This window comes from Brachyistius frenatus, unplaced genomic scaffold, assembly GCF_029030835.1.
Source record: "Brachyistius frenatus isolate BFR_SWC_R1_liver_20210118 unplaced genomic scaffold, ASM2903083v1 Contig_128, whole genome shotgun sequence".
Classification (NCBI taxonomy): domain Eukaryota; kingdom Metazoa; phylum Chordata; class Actinopteri; family Embiotocidae; genus Brachyistius; species Brachyistius frenatus.
The window spans coordinates 530,834-544,352 of NW_027210727.1; the positions used below are offsets into that span (position 1 = coordinate 530,834).

General features: G+C 45.0%; 1 protein-coding gene across 1 annotated transcript in view; it reads right to left on the bottom strand.

Annotated features, from left to right (window-relative positions):
- Positions 1–749: 749 nt before the first annotated feature.
- The window catches only part of LOC138630082 (kelch-like protein 29), a 207,447-nt gene continuing 194,677 nt past the window's right edge, over positions 750–13,519 (bottom strand). Inside the window, exons 14-15 of the mRNA XM_069714193.1 lie at positions 5,861–6,005; positions 750–1,026 (exon numbers count right to left, since the gene is read on the bottom strand). Of these exons, the coding sequence (XP_069570294.1) occupies positions 843–1,026; positions 5,861–6,005 (329 nt within the window). The 3' untranslated portion in view covers positions 750–842. The remainder of the gene's footprint in view (positions 1,027–5,860; positions 6,006–13,519) is intronic.

The window sequence follows — 13,519 nt, forward strand, 5'->3', positions numbered from 1 at the left end:
TGCAGATTTTCTCTTTTTAAACCCTACCTGACCCAGATTTGATCGTTTTCTTGTGTTTAGCGAGTCATTAAAAGAGACGGGTTACACAGAGTTCGAAATCTGCTTTTATAATCGCCTCATAAATCCACACAGCAGGAAGTTCAGCTTCCTGATACAGCGGACAGAGAAGAAACTCGTCAAATCCAGTGATAAAGAGGAAAACAGTCCCGAGTACGTTCCTTCCCTTCCCCTCCTGTCCTGTAGATGTCACTATTGAGAAATGTTCATACGCCACAAAGAAAAACGGTTGCTAATGAATGACTGTGAAACATACACCTGCCGAATGTAATTTACTCAAGAGGGACAAAAGTCTGGAGTTGCAAATGGTTTTTTTTTTTTTTTTTTTTTTTTTACCGAGCTGAGTCGGAGCACAGGAAAGAAACGGGGAAAAGACGGAACTGAAAAACAAAAGAGAATTTAATTTAAAAACCGAGGAGCTCGCAAACTACTAAGACGGTCCCTGTGCCTGTTTGATGAGAAGATGAACTACTACCATGACCCACACAGTACTGGAGGTCAGGCGTCGTCACCTGGCATGGCTGAGTAGCTGAACATGAGTACATTCTGCACAGGGTTGTATTTGAGGGGGTGGTAGTGGAGGTGGTGGTGATGGGGGGAGGGGGTGATGGGAGAGGGGGGGGGTGATGGGGGAGTTGCGGTAACAGTGTGGATGGATGCTGGCGTCAAGTCCAGAGGTCGCCGATCGGCCCGGCCCGGCCCTCAACTGCCGTCACGCATCGTCCCACAACTGGCGCTCAGCTGGTGTTTGGCGTCGACCCGGAACGATCCTGCCCGGGACGCCGTCAGCCGCTCTGGATGTACTTCTTGATGACCACGCAGCCGTGTCTGAAGAGCGGGCAGGGCAGCGACTGCAGGAGTGTCCACGTGTTGGTGCAAGGGTCGAAGGTCTCCATGTTGCCGAGGGCCGGACCCTCGCTGCTCACGATGCCTCCCGTGGCGTAGATCTTCCCATCCAGGATGACGGCGCTACACCGGGGGAGGGGGGGGGGGGGGGGACACGAGGGTTTAGTTTCGGTCAGTGACAGAACACTTAAAAAGGTAGAAGTGTACAAGATTATTTTTTTTTTTAATTATTTTACCACAAATAAACTGAACAGCTAGAAAGCTGTGAGGAGCCGGATGCAGCGTTTCCCCTGAGACGGGGTTGTTGCAGCGGAGGTGAAGCACGTGCACATAAAAAAAAAAAAAAATCCACACGTGCGCACGTGGGAGAAAAGTTGGCACGCCTGCAAAAAAAAACGGTTCGGTGCACTTGGTTTACGATCATGTGCTTTTACTTTATTTTGAGGACCGTTTTGGGGAGGGATCTTCAATAATTATATTTCTTATACAGTTTATTGTCACAAACAACAACAACAACAAAAAATCCCTTCACACATTCATGATCTGTGGAGTTATTCTACAACAATAATTTTGAGGAATTTTAATGGCAAAACTAAACGGGAGATCACCGTCATGAAGACATTTTAGCGACAACACACCGACAAAAACTAGTTCCTGAATATTAGTTCACCACACGGTGTGAACGACATAAGGTCCTGATTTACTAAAGCTCTCAAATAACGGGTACTGAATTGCACGTTCCTTCCAAAAAGTCTGCACATTTATTTCGCGGTAATTGCGTCATTGAAATCAGGCGCAAATCGCTGTATTTAAAGGAGAGGTCTGCGTGTGTTAAAAGCGATTCCAGCAATGGAAAACAGAGCGACCGCAAAAGGAAAAAAAAAAAAGGAAATCTGATCCAATTGAAATGAAGAAATATAAATATAACAAGAACAAAACGCTGTATAGGAGATTATTAGCAAGAAAGTCAATACTGTGAGGAAAAAAAAAAAAAAAAAGCCCTAATAATAAAACGTCGGCAAATAAAACGGTGGATGAGATCCTCCAACAAACACCGATGAGCAGGTCCAGATCTCTCTGCGAATGAGCAGGGGACTTTATGGGACTTTAGGGAACCTTCTGAAAGCTGCATGTGACATCTCAGAAATGTTTACAGCTGTAAAACCGCGTTCTCTACATTTTCTCCGCGTCTCCTTCTCGCCGCAATAAGAGCAGCCGTCTCTCCAGATTGCTAAATTGTTCTATTTGCATTTCCCCTCTCAGTATTTTTTGCACCCTCAAGCAGAAACGCCCCGATATCACACGTACGCATGCAGGCAAACGCGCCGAATGGAAAGCGAGTGTTAACTTGCACGTTTGAAAGACGCAGTCGTCAGTAGATCCGCTTGGACGTTATTTTTGGGGGCGGTGTGGAGTTTGCAGGTGATTTTACACACGCAAACCTTTATTAAATCAGGCCCGCAGTGTACTATGTAGTAGATAAGTGGCCAATCCAAGTTTAATGTCCATTACTTAGTAATTACTACGTTAAACTCGGACCGGCCACTTGTCCACTACATAGTGAACGAAATCCCCCCCCGCCCCTCCCCCAAAAAAGGTAACTTTTCACCTACATAGTGTGTAATATAGTGGACAAGTGGGCAATCCGCATGCAGCAGGACATTATGGGTGACTGTACAAAACATTTGTTTTGATAAGTTTCAGATTTCGAAAAGCTTTTTTTTTTTAAATTTTTTATTATTACTCCATCTTTGTCTGAATCCCCACACGCTGCTGCCGCCGCTGCTGCTGCCGCAAATGGCGCCCGACGAACATGGGAGTGCAATCTCAAGGATTACGACTTTAAAGTCAAGTATTAATTTTGTGTTCGAAAGCAGGCTCTGTTCACGCTGACTGTCAGGACAAAACACTAATGAGAGGTAATCAGTGTCAGGAAGATAAGTCGCTGGATGCCAGTGTGAGCCACTGTAGCTTTGATACGAGATAGCTATGAGTCACAGCGGCAGAAATATTGTTCGTGGTTGTTAATCACGATCAGACAACAAAGCCGCACAAAGACAACATCTCCACAAACATGCTGATTGTCGTGCTGGGGGCCATGCCTGAGATTATTTGACATCACTCACGCATGCTCTCACAACATACCCACCAAGGCTAAGGTAGGAAAAAGAACACACGCACGCGCGCGCGCACACACACACACACACACACACACACACACACACACACACACACACACACACACACACGCATTCTCTCTCTCGAGAGCGAGGGAGAAAACTAATGAAAAAGCAAATATCGGTACAAATGTGCTCATTTGATATGAGCAACAGAAACAGGAGTTTGTGTGCAGAGAGGATTAAAACTTGGGCTGTAAGCTGATTAGAGCTTTGTACTCCTATCGGGGTTTGGAACGATCTTCATTTACATAAGGTGCACGCTTAAACACTCAAACACATATGCACGCGCACACACACACACACACACACACACCCAGTGAACAACACGCGCAAACTCACAACACTGCTGGGACCGAAAAAAGATTATTACATAAAGCCTAAATCTACTCGGAGAGAAAGCACAGCTGATCCAAAAACGGAGCGAGCGCAGGGCAAAGCCCGGAGCTGCACTTCCTGATAAACAGAAGGGAGGTTCAGGCCTGCGGAGGACCGGACGCAGCGAGCGGGAGAATATCTGCTCTCCTGCACGATGACCTGCCACACTCCCGTCTCCCGCGCAGGAGCGCACACGCCGGAGATTTTCCGGTTTTGTGTGCTTTTTCTCTTTTGACGGCGGCATCGCTCGTCGTCGTCCTCGCTCCTTCCTCCTTCCTCCTCCTCCTCTCTGGCGTCAGACTTAGTTAAATGTAGCAGAACAGCTGCCTGGCGTGTGCTGGTGCGGCTTATCAATAACTCTGACAACATGATTTATGATGTACGTTCTGCACGTAAGATTACTATCTGTAATTGCCTCCCAAATGTATTTTATGCACACTTTCTTTCTTTCTTTCTTTTCTGCTTCTGCAAAATAAAAAAAAAAAAAAAAAAAAAAAAAAATGCTTTGGCCTGGAAATCTGAGTTCACTATCCAGCAAACTGCACACCTCCGTGGCTCCGTTGACTGGGATATTAGAGTGTGATCCCACTGCTGTTAATTTTCATTCACCTCCCTTCATCAGCCATTACGTGATCACAAATGGTATAAAATGTAATGTGGACTGCGGTCGGACTTCCTATTCACGACACTTGTACAACTATGCGGAGCCTAACCCAGCTCACTTTGGGTGAAGGCAGGGTACACGCTGGACCGCTCGCCAGTCCATCACAGGGCCGAGACAGAGACAGACGGAAACAAAGACCATTCACACCTCGGGAGCAATTTGTAGAATGTTTTTTGGATGGTGGGAGGAAGCCGGAGTACCTGGAGAACCCACCGCCGGCATGGGGAGAACATGCAAACTCCACACACACTGCACCACTCTGCCGCCCCGGGTCATATGCTATCACATATATCTATGTAAATGTCAATATATTATTTTCACATTTTGGACAACATGCTATACTATGATATTATTTATCACATTTTGGACCACAAGCTATTCTGACATTTTTCTGTGATTTTGGACTACATGCTATACTACAATATTTTCTTTCACATTTTGGACCACGTTATACTATGATTTTTTTTTTTTTTTTTAATGACATTTCTGACCAAATGCTATACTGACTTTTTTTTGGGTCATTTTGGACAACATGCTGTACTATGACTTTATCATTATTTTGGATGACATGCTCTGCTCCGTCCACCTACAGCTCACACCTTTCTTCAGTATTTCCGTTCCTGGGTTCCAAATGACATACTTCCCTTAGTACAACAACAAATAGTACTCTTAGATGTTAGGATTCCTACTTGTGTAGTGCAGGAAGTTCGACGGTGGTATTGTTTCGAATCGCACACTGCCGTTCTGCACTGACCGGAAATAACCTCAGCATGTGAACACATCACCCATCACAATATCTGCAGCTTTATTTATTTTACCCAGAAATGGACCTGTTTTCATCTCTGTTTAACACACTCAATAAACACCCTGATGGTTTTGTCCAGCAATAGAAGTGATACAGAAACACTTTTATGTGGTGTTCAGGAACAGTGGTAGCTTGCTTAATTGCCTTCATTTTTAAATTTCTTGATGTTGGTGGTCTAAAAAGGTCATTTAACATCATGGTGTTGCACTCTGCTCACATCTGTTGTTTACAGCTTGATGAGTTTTACCACACAATATACGTCATATGATGGTCATTGCTGATCGGTTAAATGCTGCTTAATAACTTCAAACTGAACCCGAGGTCTACGCTCATTGGGGTGTCTGCTACTACTGTAGCAGCCTACCCATCTTCATCCCAACACACACATATAAAAAGACTTCGTCTTCGTCTTTAAATGTCACTGTAATAACTCAAAATGGCTTGAAGGGAAGTTGATTAAATCAGACAGTCTCTGCTGTCTAACGGATACGGCTTGTTTCTCTCAGCATGACAGACAGCAGCGTTACTGATCAAGTAAATATAAAAATCAAGCCCTGGAAATTAGAGATGTTTTTCTGCAGAGGGAGAAGTTTCACAACCGAACTGCATCATGTCGGAAACACTGTCATCCCTCAACTGGCTTTATTCAAGTTTTAATTGACTGGCCTGAATACGTTTGTGTGTCTCCGTTTACCTGTGTTATGACAAAAAGACTGACAGATTACTAATAAGCTTGAGTTTTACATTTTTTTTTTTGGAGGCTGTGATAATGTCAGAGCGTTTTCTCTTCTTTTTTTTTTTTTTTTTTTTTTTAAGCTCGACACAAGACAGACCCGCAATTTAAGGTGTCTGAAAAAAAAAAAAAAAATCTTTAAAACTCCCCACTTGGGGATTTAACCTACATGTGGTGGTGCTACATCAATTATCTCTTACCTGCAGAACTGCCGGGAGTGATTCATGTTGGGACCAGCCTTGATGTTGCCTTTGTCTGGGTCGTAGATAGTGGTAGCTCGGGCGTAGGCTCCTCCCAGGATGAATATAAAGCCGTTTAGACTCACTGCAGGGGCGTATTTGTTATCTAAAGATATGAGAGGAGAACGAAAGAGAATGAAAGAAGGGGGGAGGGCGGGGGGGGGGAGAAGAGGGGAGAGTTCTTTTAAAGCAAACACAAAGCTATTGTTTGGATGTCATTCTCACATACAGCAGAAATTCCCATTCAGTGTAATGGCATCAATTTGCTTTTTTTTTTGTACTTCTTTTTCCCCCTTCTGGTCCCCACGCTGCATGCAAAAGCGATCATCATCAACATTCTCCTTATCACTGTATAGATATGCCCCTCTGAAGATTGCTTTGGAGAAAATAAATAACAAAATGGATACCAAAGTCGATGAAAAAGCGGAGTTCATAAATCACTGAGGCTTTATTGGGTTCTACTCCAAAATAAGTTTGGGCTTGGAAGCAATATCAAAGAGTTACCTAAGTCCCAATAATTCACAATTGCATTAGGCCCCCTGGCACCTCCATAGGTTCATATAGACAGAAAGAAAAAAAGAGAAAGCACAGTCCATATGTATTGGAAATACATGAGTGAACAGGTGGGATACCGCATACTGTGCATATTGCATAATTCAGTCTGATGCAGTACATCGTACGAGGAAAACAGGCGCACTGTCAAGTTATAGATGATGGGAAACAAAATGAAACAGTGGTTTGTGCGTAACAATGCCATTGGAAACCTGGAGATCGTGAGCTGCAGCCCTGCTGTGAGGGAAGAGGGAGTGTGTTTCAAACTCGCAGCAATTTCTCTGGAGCAGACTGCAGCTGGCCAATTTACAAGCAGCATGAATAATGCACAGACACTTGGCCGTGAGCTTGCTGTCCTCGCTGTTTTCTGCCACGATGTGGACGGACATCCCTCGCCGCAAACAGGCAGTGGGAGGAGTTAGGTCTGATGCCTCAATAAAAGTCGGTGGAGGGAAAACTTCAACCTTCTCTGGTGATCCTTTTTTCTCCACCTTTCCTGCCGAGAGGAACCCGACATGTTTAATTAACGGGTCAGCTCGACACGTCAGAGGTGTTTCTGCCGTTTCTCAGACTGATAAATGAATGAGCCAATGCCGCATTATGTCATGCTAGCAGCTCAGTGCAACGGAGGTGGGTGATATGGCCCACAAATAACACGGGGATAATGATTTTCTCGACACTGTGACAGAATTCGGAATAATATTTTACAATTAATTTCAAGTACATGCAACTGCAACAAAATAAGTGTAATAGTCTTTTATGTCAGCATTTAAATGTACCAGTTTACCATCAAATATTCAGTAAAAACCAACATGTCACCATGAATTGTTGTACATCTGACCTCCCCCTCCACCAAGGAGCTGCTTTAAGCCACACTAGTAACTTACTCACCAGTATCAGTATGTGTATAAAGTATCATCCTCCTGGGACCAATATCTCTCTTTTCATAGTAATCTGTTCAACAATTATTGAGATATTTAAGTCCTGGTCATAGACTTGGACATAGTCTCTGGGTGGAAAAAGTGAAGTCACTGTGAAAGTACCTGAAACTGCAATACCACAGAAGTCCACTAGGGGCTGACAAAAGAAACCCCAAAAAACTCCGGCTCCATAGACTCCTATTCAAAAAGCGTCAACTTCTCATGAAATCCAAAGTCAATAATTTTTTTTCCACAAGTCATTATGGTGTCATTAGATTATCGTCCCCCTTCTGATCCCAGCTCTGGTGGTCCTTCTTAAAATAATTCCATATTTACTTAGATATTATGCCTGGTTCGATTGACAAGTCTGAGGCGCAGTCAGGTGGGCGGGGTCTTGGTATCATCGGGTTTTCGGTCAGATCCACCCCTAGCTCCTCCCCTGCTTGTCCAAATACGGTCATTTGTGGCTCCAAAAAAGAACATGCCAGTAGTTTACCACCTGCCAAAGTGGTAGACTACTTGTGCCACCTGGGCTGCTGCTATCATGGCTAAAAAAAAAAAAAACACTTTATATTACTCGCATTATATGACAACACTGCAATCATTCACACGCAGTGAAATACAATCTAAACTTCCACTGCAACCATCTGAGGTGTCAGCTTCAATTTCTGCCCTTGAGAGACAAGCTGCCGCTGATTGGTCCTCCTCACACTTTGCCAGACGTGTTTATTTTCTTCTTTTACCTGCTTCATCTCATTGATATGCCGCTGCCAGTCATTCTGAGCGTGTGTGTGCGCCGGCACGAGCGCGTGTACATGATGATTCGTGTTAGGTCCCATAAACACAGAGCACTCATTTCTCTCTGCTCTGCGCCGGAGGCAGAATAATAACAGGATGTTCTCAAAGGAAAAACCTTTCTCTCGTTTTTTTTTTTTTTTTTGTTTTCTCCTCCCCACAGAAACTCTCGCCATCGCCTCCTGCGTCTCTCTCGTGGGCTAACAGTAAGCACCGAGTTGGAGTGCTTGGAGGGGTACCAGGCAGGTAAATCTCATTCTCGTTTGGCAAGCCTCAGAGGACTGCTATTGGGGGTTCAACATCTCTCCACCTCCTTGTGTTTGTTCTCCTCCCTCGGCCTTTAAGACATTTTTGCTGAAGCAACGTTGAGATCCACATGCCGTCTGTGTCAGCTAAAAAAAAAAAAACAACAACGTTTTAATTCCGTCATGAACCTTGCTATTCTTGATGTCCTGCAATGAATTGTGTCTGGTTCCACCGGTCTAAGGTTAGAAACCTCAGCCAAGAATCCACAAATGACCACGTTCGACATAAAAAATGAATAACAGTGGAAACAAAATAAATAGACAGCAAAACAAGGTTTTAACAGTGCAGCGGTGATAGAAGTACAGCTGTGCCTGCGGGGCAACACGGGCTGACGCACTCTCTCACCCTGATAAGATGGCTTAGTCACCAAGCCTGGGACCCCTCGGGCTGAGGTCAAGGATGTCAGACAAATGAAACCACACACACACACACACACACACACACACACACACACACACACACACACACACACACACACACACACACACACACACACACACACACACACACACACACACACACACACACAAACAAACACAAACACACCCAGCTATGATGAATTTTGTGGCTGCTGTCTAAACAAACACCTTGCCTCACATCCGTTCCTATCTTACTCCCGCATCAACACGGCAAGATATCTGATTCTACAAAACCAGACACGCACGCACACACACACACGCGAAATACCTCACGATTCACTCAATCAAACCAATACCCGCGTGCCATACAGATGCAGACAAGACTGTATTCTCTGATAAAGACTACCAAACAGCAGCTGTCATTACAAAGCCGAGGTATTACATTGACATGGAAATGTGCAGCCAAGTCGCAAGCGGGAACCCAAACAAAGTAATAAACAAGACGTCCCCCGAAAAAGACTGGGGGGAGGGGGGTGAGGTGATGGCCGTCCACTCCTGCTTCCTGCATCATCACGGAGAGCACGAAGGAGCAGCGGAAGGAGGACAAAGGAGCTTCAGTTCCTGCAGCCAGAAGCTTAGATAAGATTACAACAAAGTAATTGGAGCAGCAAACGCATTTTTCTTTCTCGCACACAGTCCTTTTATGTGGTGTGACGAGGATAAGAGCAGCCGTTGAAACGACGGGGGCCAAAATAGCAGAAAGAGGGTGATGTACTTTAATTCAATATGATGGATAAATGGTGGTGGTTGTGTTGAGTGGGTGGGGGGAGGGGGAGGGAGGGCATGTCCAATTAGGTATCTATGGAAACACTCCACCTTCCCCACCTCCTCTCGCTGTTGTTCCTTTTCCCATCCTCTTCCTCCACCTCCGTAATGGCGCTCCAAATAACCGTACCCGCTCGGCTGCTATACGTCATTTGCAGGAGTAATTGTTCGCTGGTCAATTTCCTGATACAGCAGCCTGGGTGCGGCGCTTCTGCTCTCGTCGATGGAGACCTGTCCGTCAGCTGGGAGTGCGTGAACACTGGAGGGAGACGGCTGGGGTGTGATGTGATGTGTGTGTGTGTGTGTGTGTGTGTGTGTGTGTGTGTGTGTGTGTGTGTGTGTGTGTGTGTGTGTGTGTGTGTGTGTGTGTGTATCTTTGTGGATGTGTGGGACTGACCTTTTTGATGTGCTTTTATAGGGTCAGTTTGCCCACATTAAGGAAAAGCAGCCCCGGAAATAGTTACTGATTCAGCACTATGAGCCATGCTAGTGTGCTAGGATCAGGGTTCAACAGATGGCCTCACATTATCTTCAGGCACTTTTTGACATGATGCAGACTCCACAGTTGAATCGATACCCACTTCCGGTTGAAGCAGACCAACTCCAAACCACAACACTTCCACCACCATGCCTTGCAGCTGCTATGTGGTTCTTGCACAGAAAAGTTGCCTTTGGTCTGTGCCCGTCATGTTTACTGTTACCAAACAACTCTCTCTCTGTCCAGACCAGAGCACATTATTCCAAAAGGCCTCGTCTTTGCCTGCATGTTAATTAGCCAACTTTTGCTCGAATGGCTAATCGGACAGCAGAATTAAAGACATTTAATTAACGCAATCTCTTTTTGGCGCGTTGACGCCTGTTGGGCTGAATTTGCTGGGACGACCAGTCCTGGACCAGTTGGCAGTCGTTTGAAATCTGCAACTTCTCATCAATGATTTACAGCCTTAAAGTAAAATGATGATTTAAAGAGAGCTCTTTAGATCTTGGCATAATGACACCAAACACTTCAATAGCAGACGACAGATGTCTTAAAGGTTTAAATAAAAAATAAGGTTCCGCCTGTCACTCCCGAATGTGAAATGCCTGATTTTAATTTGATAGATTTGAAGAATTGATAAATGTAGGGGTGTAGTTACTTCTGTTTTGTTTTTCTATTTCTTTGAATTATGAAAATCACAAAGAGGATCAAGTGTTTGCTTGTTCAAATTTACACCATTTTTTTTTTCACGATTCAAATGAGATATTCTGTGTTGTTCTTTCCTGTGATCTCCTCACAGTTTTAAAGTCAGTTGGACTTTTACATCATAGAAAGGGGACGCAATCTACAACCTGTGTGGTTTGATCTGAATGTGACTGACAGGTGGTGAGTTGTCAGTCAAATGTGATTAGAGTCAGTGTAGTACATTAACCATTTTTCTGTGTGTTAAATTACACATGAAGACACAGTAAACTTTAAGTGATGCTTATTTAGTCATGAATATTCTTTGTAAAAAATAAAATTGTATAGGAGTTTTTAATTTCCATTGAAGTTAGTTAACAGAAATAACAAATGAAGAAACACATGCAGGTTAGGTTAAGTAACGATTGTAAATTGCCCGCAAGTATGTGTGTGAGCAGGGATGGTTGTGTTGTCTGTGATTGGTGACCTGTCTGAAGTTCACCCTGCTTCCACCCAAAAGTCATCTGGACAAAGCAGAGACACATAATCCATAGATCAAATTTTGACATGATAATGTCAGAAAAAGAAAAAGAATAAAATCCATCCGGAGGGAGACATGAATTATGGCACCCATCCATCCATTAGAAGTTCAGATATGTTTGGACCAAAGTGAAAGACCGACAGACATCTGCAGACATGTTTGAGAAGATAAAAATTAGATGACCGTTTTCTTCATCAGGAGTGATTCTGTGTATTAGTTTAAAAAAAAAAAAGAAAGAAAGGGATAATGTGGGGAATTTACCTCTGAAACATATCTTGTACGTATTTAGAAAGTAATAACGTCATAATTTGACCAAATTTAAATTTGGAGAGCTTGGGTTCTGGAATTAAGAAGCTAAATCGGTGAAAGGATTTCAACAGTTTACAAATCTAACAAAACATTTTCTGGAGAAGCAGAATTTTGGAAAGGTTAGTCAAAACTCTGAAAGAGATGGCGCATAACAATGACATTTTTACAGAGCCTGCTGCATGCTGATTTTTAAAAAAATGTGCTGTGGACACCACCAAAAAAATTCCTTTCACCTCTACCGTACGGAGGTGGAGGCAGAAATCACGCAGACATCTCAAAGCTGTGGTATTTCTGTAATTTGGGTGAGCTGACCTTTAAAGAATGAAGCAATGGGACTTCATAAATAGCATAGTGTGTGTGTGTGTGTGTGTGAAGGTGCTCAGTTTCACTCGGCATTTTCATGCGCCGAAGACAAAGGCAGATGTAGATGAATGAAGCAGCAGAGACCCCGTGTATCTCAATAGACTTGTTGAAGGGACTATTTTCGGCATGAGTAATATTATTTTTCACTCTGCGAGAGATAGGAAGTCGGTTCTGATAAGTGTTTGTGAAACCCATTTGCAGTCCATGCGGGAGATGGTCCATGCAGAGGGAAAACGCACACCACACACACACACACACACACACACACACACACGCACGCACACGCACGCACGCACACACGCACACACGCACGCACGCACACACACACGCACGCACACACACACGCCAGACAGACGCACACCCATACGAGGGCGCACGGTCGCAGAAAACGCGCACAGCTGTATTTGTGTCAGTCGATAAGACAGTGCTGAGAGACCGCGAGAGATGGAGCGGGGGGGAGGGGCGGAGAGGGGAGAGAGTGAAAGATGAACAGGGGGATTAGAGATGGAGAGCAACGGAGGGAGGTAGAGGGCTGTTGGAGAAGCGCTCTCCACCGGCTCCACTAAAATCATCGGCGGCCCGATTTCACAGGAAGCACTAAACCCGTCCATTATCTCTTGGCTCGTCGGCTGTCAGACGCAGACTCGTCGGGGCCCTGACAGATGACGGTCGGTCTGTCTGTCTGCGTCTGTCATGCGCGCACGCACGCACGCACGCACGCACGCACGCACGCACACACACACACACACACACACACACACACACACACACACACACACACACACACACACACACACACACACACACACACACACACACACACACACACACAAAAAGACAAGCACACACGCATGTGGAGTAACCTCCCGGCTCGTTACATAATTCATGCGCTGCGTACCTGTGCCCCCGGGGATGTATAGTTGATACGAGGCAAGCAGAGGTTGTGTGCGTGCGTTGTGTCTGGCTCTGCGCGTACGTGCGAGACTCACAATTTCTCCTCTGCCAACCTTTTAATGCCGTTCAGCTCTCGCCCCAAACACCCGTGTTACATAATCACCATTTTCCCTCGCAGTGATCCCGCTCTGAAACGGCACTAATAACAGAGCGCGAGTTTCTGGGCAGCGGCGCCGAAGGAAGCGCCTCTGTGCCAGCGCTTTGATGACACGAGAACAACTTCTTCTCGGGACGCGTTGGAATTTAAATACGTTTTTTTTTGACAGCGTTTCTTTTTAATTCATATCCCCCCCACCCCCCCGCCCTTATCAGGACACGGGGACGAAGCAAGGGGCGGAGGGCCGAGCTGCGGACGACAACACCTTCGCCGTCAGTCTGACCGGTGGCGCGCCCATAATGGTCTTTAAATGCAACTTCAAAAGGAGCCGTTCAATATTTTGGGAAATATGCTTATTACGAGGGTGAGATGAGAAGATGAGGGCTGCTCTCATCTCTGTATGGTAAATAAAAGGCGACAGCCGGCAGCTCGTTCGCTCG